The 8,883-nt window shown below is 48.3% G+C and overlaps 1 protein-coding gene across 1 annotated transcript; it reads left to right on the top strand.

The window, feature by feature from the left end:
* Window positions 1-2,624: 2,624 nt before the first annotated feature.
* LOC144177804 (nuclear protein 1) lies at window positions 2,625-6,113 on the top strand. The gene is made up of 2 exons (XM_077705377.1): window positions 2,625-2,998; window positions 5,687-6,113. Exon 1 carries the CDS (start codon window positions 2,773-2,775, stop codon window positions 2,989-2,991), a length of 219 nt encoding a protein of 72 aa, XP_077561503.1. The 5' UTR covers window positions 2,625-2,772; the 3' UTR covers window positions 2,992-2,998; window positions 5,687-6,113.
* Window positions 6,114-8,883: the final 2,770 nt, after the last annotated feature.

The following is an 8,883-nucleotide window of genomic DNA, read 5'->3' as shown; positions in this document are numbered from 1 at the left end:
AGTCTATAATTTTGTTTGTTCGAAGCAGTAACCCCCAAATATGCATCATCTGCTGCATTATCCCCAACGCTCGCTGCACAAGAGGATTGGGTTTCTAGTATATTCTGATGCTTTTGCGCTATGAATTACAACCGTGGACGCGGAAATATCAAGCAACTCTCGAAGTCGGAGGTTGTGCATCGTGCACAAATTTCAACTAATAGTAGAAAGCACTACTACGGCGCTTCATTATGGTGCGATGCCTCAGTTAATCTCGAGTCGCGTGGAAATTTACCGCACAGACGCATTAATCGGAACGTGACCTTTTATGCTTCAGAACGGCTGACATTTTATCAATGTGTGTTAGCGACTGCGGGATTTCTCGAAATGCTGCCGTTTCACTTTCATATTGATAACACCAAATCCTGACTTAATGGGTCTTCATGTATGATTCTGGCGGGATACTGGACGTCGCGGGCCTTAGGGCAGATGAAAATGGAACACTAAACAGGGAACGATGCTCTAAAGTGTCGGATTTATATCCATGCGAATCGAGATTAACTCATACATCGGTTACTATAATGAAGTGCCGTAATAGTGCTTTATAACTAGAACTTAAACACGCTATTTGCAATTCCAGCTTTATGCACAACATTGAACTTTGCGCCTTGGTTGAGAAATTTCCGTGTCCACAGTTGTGCACTCGTAACGTGCAAATGCATCGGCATTTACTAGAAACACAAGTGCCCTCATGCGTAAGAGCGTTGACGATAATTCATTGGGTGACCAAAGTTCGTAGTGAGTAGTGAAAGCTTTCTATTAAAAAAAGTAAGGTAAAATGGCCGAAAGACTTCTGTTCTGTAATCATTTACACCGTGGTTGACGGCTGCATCATTTTCGAACACCGATATAACATCCAGCGACACAATGCCGCCTCAAGTGCCTTACACGCTATTCCGAAAGAAAGAAAAAACGCAAGTCGATCATTTGTGCTTTTCAATGTTCTACAAAGATTTCTTTCAGAGTTTAGGTGGCGTTAAAACCTTCACTTGCGTGCGATGTAAGGCCTCAAGGGGGGGATAGGAAACAGTGACAAAAATACAATGCAGCATTCTTTCCTTTCTCCAAGTAAACGTCATCTCCCAACCCCTACCACCAACAGCGGCCCCTCCAGCAGCGCCCTCAAACCAGGCAGCATCGTGGTGGCTGGATAACCATGCAGAAAAAGAGCTGCTAACCAGATAAAATAGGCAGATTATAACCAATGATAATTGAGCTACCATCCATAAATTATTGGGCTGTTAAGCACTTAGCATTGAGCTGCTAACCAGTTAACATTTGGCTGTTAACCACGCCATTTCGAGCTGCTAACCAGGTAGAATAGGTCTGCTTTGCCTGGTTCAACTCAATCGCTCAAGCGTACTCAACAGTTATTCCGTTCGATTCAAATGCCTACTGCCATTTGACCCGAATGGGCCGTAGGCCAGTTGACCGATTCATTTTCGAGAGTTTTCCTTCAGCTTTGCTCCGCAAGGGAAGCTAATACCATTAGGAACAAGCAATGGCTACAAACATTTTCACAACGCCCGCACCCGCGAGACATTTGCTCCATGGAAAACGAAATTTACCTGGGTTAAGAGAAGTTACTGGGACTGAACATTAGTCAGAAAAAGAAAAAGAAATGATGCCGCTGTTTGTTGTGGTGCGCAATGTTCGACCATTACTATTGCCAGGTGAAATAAATGTGAAAGGAAAAAATATATTACCCAAAATAACTATTTCATGAGCTCGGCGCTTTTGCGCTCCGTACCAAAACATCAACACAAGGATGATGCAATCGCAAAGCTCTTTGCGGGCATAACGATAGAGTTCACTCCAAGAGCAAACAAGCGATACCGTGTTTATCGCTCCCATTTCCTACGGCAGGAAACTCTTGCGCATGACGTGCTTGCACGCCGAGTCGCTCCGTCCCTCGCGTCGATAAAAACACTCAGTCGCTGCCCTGAGTCACCGGATCGCCTACGTCTACATGCAGATCTCAACGGTCCTAAACTGAACTATCAATCTTTTTTTTTTTCTTGCATCAAGACGGCGCGTGCCCTAGAAGCGAGACACGGCGAACACACGCGAGGTGAATTCGTGATAACCTTCACGTATCCAGTTCGAGTAATGCCCACAGGCTCGCCTTTCTCAGTAAACCGAGCGAGCGAGTTTCGTCATTCAAGGCCTCCGGCTATGAGTCACGCGTTGTTTTTATTTACAAGCCCTCGGCGAGAAAGGTCTCTAGCCGTTCTGCCCGTTCGGTTCGACCGTTATGAAGCAGGTGTGCTGATTAATAAACCTCGAAGCTTTCCGCTTTCGCAGCGCGCTGCATGTGGCCGATAGCAGATGATCGGAGGGTCGTGTGCAAAACCAGACGTCGAAATAAAACAAAAGAGGAAAAGGCAAACCGGCGTAGCGGACGTCGGTGGAAGACGGGCAGGCGTGTACGTGCGGGAGGCGTGCCCGAGCACGCCGCTGCAATGTGTTGGGGAAGTTTGCCAGCGCCGCCGCCAGGGGGCGAGCGGCACGTTGCTCCCGTTCTGTGCTTTGTGTGTTGTTGTGGCGGCGCGGTGACGTCACCGCCGGGACGGCAACATAAACGCGGCGGCGACGCGGGGCCTTGGCGTATCTTCTGAAGAGCCGCTTCAGAGAAGCTCCTCCGCTAGTCCACACGACGCTGGTTGCGTTGAGTACTCGATATTTTTAACCCGCTCTACTTTCTCATCGTCGCTGCGGAAAACGTTCGCCGAGATGTCTGAGAGCCACTTCGACGAGTACGAGCACTACAACTTCGACCACGACAAGTTCCTCTACGCGGGTCACAGCGGAAAGCAGCGGTCCAAGAGGGAGGCCTCGGAGCACACCAACCACCACGACCCGAGCGGCCACGTCCGAAAACTAGTCACGAAGATGGCCAACACCGAGAGGAACCGAAAGAACTCCGGCAGCAGCAGCGGCAGCAGACACTGATAGTCTGGTGAGAGCGCATTTTCCTCCTAGCCAGCAGACTTCCTTACTTTAACGCCTTTTGTACCGCTAGCAACGCTAATTCTTGGTTTTCCTAAAAATAATGGAGCATTTTGAACGCGTGGCTGTGCTACCGGTGGAAACGCAAGAAAGCGCAAAACAAGCAAGGTCGTTAGCCTGCAACCCCTGAATTTCCGCTCGCCTCTGTCGCCATGCCCGCGCCGAGCGGGGATGTCCTTGAGGGCTTGACAACAACGCAGTTACCTGCGGGCGCGCGCCCATGCGCAAAACGTCACCTTTATGTCTAACCACGCAATCGAATTGCCTCGTAAGATCACCATGCGTTTCTAAGACCTGGTAGTAGTCTTTAGCCAGTATAAAACAATATAATAGAACGTATACCGTTACTGGAGTTGTTGCTATGGCTGGATCCAAGGCATGCTTTGTTTTTGTTTGGCGGGGGCGTGTTCGCGGCGTTTCCGCTGCGCTAGATCGGTGATACGAGACAGTTCCTTGTTTCAGCAGCTTTCGTTACCAAAGTTTTAGCGGCATTATCAGCGGCCATCAAAACAAGAGGAAACAGCGGCTGCAGTTCGATCGCGGGAATCGCTTGGCAGTCCTTGCTTCTTCGCTGCAGAGTTTTTTTTTTTTGTCGGTCCGACGTCGGAGCGAATCACAGCAGAAATGTTTTGCATTCGGACGTCCGTGTGTCAGTTTACGCTTGCGTCTGTTCTCCGCCTATTTGTGTGAGATTGGCATACACTAATTAGCGAGCACACTCTCTCGGAGCCTATTGTTCTAACGCGATAATTACACAGAAAAACGAATCGACCACATCCGCGTTTCAGTGCGGCCGTTGTCCTTTTCGCAGTACTAACCGCTCCGGCCCATGATGTAAACGATTAGCCGTTTGCTTTTTACTACGCGAGCGCCCAGGAAAGGAGCGCGTCCAGGTCGTCGTCAGAACCAGTCTGGTCAGCTGCACCCCGTTCGATCGGCTATGCGGAAAAAGATGGAAGAGGCGGGGGATAAAAGCGCGAATCAGGGTCGGCGCCAGCCGGGCTAGTTTTTCTTTTCTTTTCTTGTTGGCAGCCAGGCCCCCGCCCCGTTCGTGGCTTGCCCAGACGTGTCCCCTCCGCCAGATGCTTTTACGAAGTTTACGGGTCCGTCCCGGGGTGTGCCCGCGCCCTTGTATGTACTTGTATCTCGCCAAGCCTACTCCGTCGTCGTATCCTTTGTCCGCGCGGACTTGCCCCACTCTGCTCCGTCGTCGTATCCTTTGTCCACGGACGCTTCCCGAGTTGGGGCAATGGAGGTGGCTACAATCGATGCAAACGTCGTTTGGTCACTTCTGGCCGCATACGGTTTCGCATGCTTGCGTCTGTCACAGTGGGGACTGCCCCACTCAGATAGGCGGCGTGCACGGAAGCAGTGCTGAACAGAAGGCCACGCGAAATGTTTGCTTTACTCGTCCGCGATGGAAGGCTGCCAGTAACAGTCTTTTTTCGTCGCCGTTGTTTTGCGCGAGGAAGCTGTTGTCAGTTTGGCACCGCTTTGCACTGTTGGGGCCGTCTTTTATTGATGTTCTTGGAAGTGGAACTGTGAAAACCCCGCCCATCTTTTCTGCTTTGTCATTGTTCATAATTCTGTCAGTACGTCTCCCCCTCCCTCCTTTGTTCTTTTTTTTTTTGTCTATTGGAGTTTTTCTTCTTTTTTTTTTTTTTGTTGCAAGATTTATTCTTCTCAGATTATAACCCTTGGCCACCAAGAAGTGATTGTCAGTATTTGTTAATTGAATAAAATTTAAATTATTTAATTTTTAAATTTAAATGAACCACTAAAGACCGATTTCAAACACGAAGAAGCTTCTGAGTTGCATCTTTGCCGTACTTGGTTCCTCATCGCATCAATCCAAATGTTTTACTCCCCGTGTTCTGCTACATCACGCACGTAGCGTTGCAGAATGAAATCATTCCCTTTTTTTATTTTGAACGGAGGGCTGCGTGTGTTGCCTGGACAAAGGTATACATGCACGATCTTGCCAGCGGCCTCTCATGGGGGGCCTAACCTTCGCAGCTATCCTTGAAAGGGGTTGCCGTGACTCTTTCTTTTAGTGAAGAGGCAGGGGTTCTTTCTTGTTTCCGGTCGCTTGCCTTCGCTAAGGTCGTTCTCGCGTGAAACGGCCAGATCCTCCAAGGACAAACACTTTCGGGCCTGATAAAATCATTGGCGCCTTCTGCCTTGGGATAGAGTATCTACAAAACGCGGTGCATTTGAGGCGTTACGGATCTTCATCCCACCATCGCGGGAATAATCGAGTGGGGATTGGTTTCACGACGCATGGGTTAATAGAATAGAATATTTATTTCATGTTCTTTATAAGACATGACGGGGCGAGAGAAAAAGCTCCCCATGTTCAAGTTCAATACCTTATGTTCAAGTTCAGCCAGTTGCGGTGACCCCGTTGTGGTTTCTGTTGTAAAGTCGTTGTGGTTTCTGTTGTAAAGTCGTTGTGGTTTCTGTTGTAAATATCTGTGGCTTACTCCGTGTAAATCCAGTGACTGTCATCGTCTTGCCTTTCCTGTTGTGTAGCGTGTTTCCACTGGTTTTTCCCTGAACATCATGAATCAGCGGGCCCACACTTCCACTTTACTATCGCCTGTCTGATTTTTTTTTTTTTATGTGCTATTAATTGCAGGTCCTGTCGCACGCGAGCCGGGCGCACAAGCCTCATCAACGCGCGATCTCGCGGGCTGCATACACATCCTTATGGTACAACAACGGAACAGCGGACGCCAACTGTGATCTTTATATACCCTGGACATTCAGTGCTCACCGAGCGAGGTGCTTGCACGGACTAGCTGCTTTTTCACCCTCGCCCTCTTTTTGTGTGACTTCTCTCGTCAATCGCTCTCCGACGCGTAGTGTTTTCGTGCTTTCTCACGCGAGTCTCAACGACAGTCCTGGAAAAACCCGGCTGCCACAAGAGTACCCTGAAGTCACCTGTTTTCATCTTCTTTTTTTTTTTTTCAGCACTTTCGTGTCTTAGGAAAGAGGGCAACTCGCTATGAAGTTTCTATGCGAGAATAGGGTAGTTCAACTAAATAAAGTGTTTTTTCACTTTAGCTGCGAGAGTGTTTTTTGTTTTTGTTTGTTTGTTTCTGTGCCGAATGTTGTCAAGTGGAAACGCCGACCCGGTGAAGTGCTGCAATGTGGCGGTAACATGTGGTTTGTAGAAAACAATATGCGACCTCATCGTCTAGCGTTTGGACCCATTACGCGGCCCTGCCTACCGACAGCAGCTTTTCAGAATTGAGAGAAAGCTGAACGGGGGCAGAGCTACAACCAGTGGATGCCTTTTAGCGAGCTGTTTTCTTGCTGTTTTCAGGCACTATAGTGACACTGTTTTTCGGTTTTTCGCCGCCGGCAGGTTGGATAACACACTATTTGGTCACTGTAACTAAAAAGCGGAAAGATTGTTGTTTATTGTTTTATTTCGAAGACCTGCAGTCATTCTAATGAGCAGCGCAGACTTGCGCCGTACGGGCAAAATCACGTGTAAATATAGCGCGGGGGGTCTATGCCGGTGTTCTCCCCGCAGATACGAAGAAAAAAATTGGGGAGCCACTAAAGGGTCAAAATGCAGAACGCTCAGCAGATACGAAGGAAGAAATCAGAGGGTCACTTATGGGTCAAATTGCAGTATGCTCATAACCACAGTAAATATTCATACGCAACGGCTCGCCTTGTGTCGGTAAAATTTAAACCCTTGCTAAGGAGCCCTTCGAGATACCGCCCTCGACGCGCCCTTTTCTTGAGGTAAGCATACGCTGCCTTCACGCTTCCTCACCTCGCTCCTTGACCGCAATGCATGCTTCGCTGCCCAACGTTTCGCTCTGATCCTGCGTATGGTAGCTCCATCCGCTGCGGCCACGCGCGATCGGCATGTTGGCTTGCGACGTTGCGCAGGCTTCGCTTCACCGGAGCCTACTAACTGCAGTGTTATTCAAGGAACGCTCGGCTGAGTAGCTCGGAATGCTTCAATCGGATAAGTAAAGGGAACATAACGGGATAGTCTTCAACTTAATATGCCCATTATTTTATGCGGCGGCCAGTCCCGTTCTTGCGCTTCAGGCCAGGTTCAGACTGTTGCCGCAACTGTCGTAATTACCTTTAAAGAATGACGTCGTTTCACGTCTCAGCCAACCGAACTGCGTGACATGCCGGTTTTTTTTTTTTTTACTTCCATAGATCACGATACGGCTTTTTCGTTGGTAGTCTGAACATAGCCTCAGCGGTATAGAGCAATGCAGGCTAATATCGCCCATTTTGCAGCCGGCAAAGCGGCAGAAGCGCGACATGCCTATTCCTGGGTTATCGAGAAACTGCGTTCAACGGTAACCTCGGACGCCAAGCATGTTTTTCCAGAAAACCGAAACTGGGGCGGTATTCTCGAGTTTTGTCCCTTTTGGCGAGCCCTGATTGGCTAAAAGCAAACAACCGGAAGTGACGTAACGCAAGCGCGGCAAACCTACTGCCAACCTTGCTCCATGCTGTCAACGTCCATTTCTTAACCGGAGGTACGTCACGATGAAAGGGACGCAAAAGGGACGTTTTCAAAAGGGACAGTTACGAGAATACCGCCCCTGATGTGAGCAAGTCTGAAAAACTACTACATTCGGGCGCGTATACTTGTACCAAATATAAAAAAAAGCTATTTCCCAGAGAAGAAATAGCATTCAGGCAGCCGCAAGTGCGCATGCATGAACTTTAGAAACTTGTTCATCATCCACTCGAATTGCAAAAACTTTGGGCGGCGTAGTTTTTCGTGACTGCTGTAGTTGTTGCGCCGGCTGCAGACGCTAGCTTCCGCATTTAAAATTTCTGCTATAGCGTCCAGATAAACAATCAAAAGTATGTTTATTTGAGCTGGGCTATAAAATACAGACACGACCAGGAGTTTTACAAATTCACTGACACTTTAGCACAATGGTTCTCAAATGCGGGTCCGTGGACCCAACATGGTCTGCGAGGGCATTTCAGGGGGTTCGCGAAGCTCCCCCTAAAGCTGTGCCCCCCCACCCCCACCTCCCCCTAATTTCTTTTTCGCAAAACCTGTCCGGCAGCGCAAAAACGAAAAAAACTTCACTGCATCACACGCCTCCACAGCAGAGCACGGTACAGTCAAGGTCAAGTGAAAGGCGAACTCAAAAATACGAAGCAGAACGCGCAAAACAATAAAAAACTGTTCGTGGAGGTCGTATAACGGGGCGTTGTGGTGTATGTTTGAAAAGCCACATTTCCCAACTTCGTCACTGTAGTTAAGCCACGCTTCAATTTGACGGGCGTAACTGCAGTATTTGTGTGTTTTCGTTCATATTTTCGTGATCGCGTTTCATTTTACTGCTTTTTGCCCAACACGCCAGCTGTGTGCAAAAAATGTATCTGTTTGTTTTATGGCGCAAGGGCAACGATGGCCAAAGAGCGCCAATGCAATGGTTGATCATTTTGAATGATGTTTTAATAAAATGGTGCTGTAAATGTGACGATTTTAAAAGAGGTTAGTGTGGGGGGTGTATACAGCCCCTCATTTAAAACAACAATAAAATTGGGGAAATGGGAATGGCAGGGTAAGAATGTAAAAAATAAATAGACACTCATAGCGTCCTCCCACTCTGAGGGGCCCCAAGGTTACACGTGGTATGATATGCGGTTTAAAAAGCCAATGTCTCCCAGGTAAGCAAAAAGGCGTTTACTTGGAATTAAGGGTTGATCAGCTAAAAACATCGAGGGATGAAGAGGAATCATGTGAGTGCAAAGTTCCCGGAAGTGCTTTTTCCTCGCCTTGTGGAAGTACCCACACTCAACTAAGACATGGCTGACGGATAGGCGATG

Source organism: Haemaphysalis longicornis, unplaced genomic scaffold (genome assembly GCF_048455015.1).
Source record: "Haemaphysalis longicornis isolate Haplotype H1 unplaced genomic scaffold, Haemaphysalis longicornis Haplotype H1 scaffold_31, whole genome shotgun sequence".
In the NCBI taxonomy this organism is placed as follows: Eukaryota; Metazoa; Arthropoda; class Arachnida; order Ixodida; family Ixodidae; genus Haemaphysalis; species Haemaphysalis longicornis.
This window is presented reverse-complemented; position numbering and strand designations above follow the sequence as displayed.

Excerpts from the sequence above, each read along its gene's own strand:
- LOC144177804 (XM_077705377.1), top strand. The coding sequence starts at position 2,773 with ATGTCTGAGAGCCACTTCGACGAGTACGAGCACTACAACTTCGACCAC.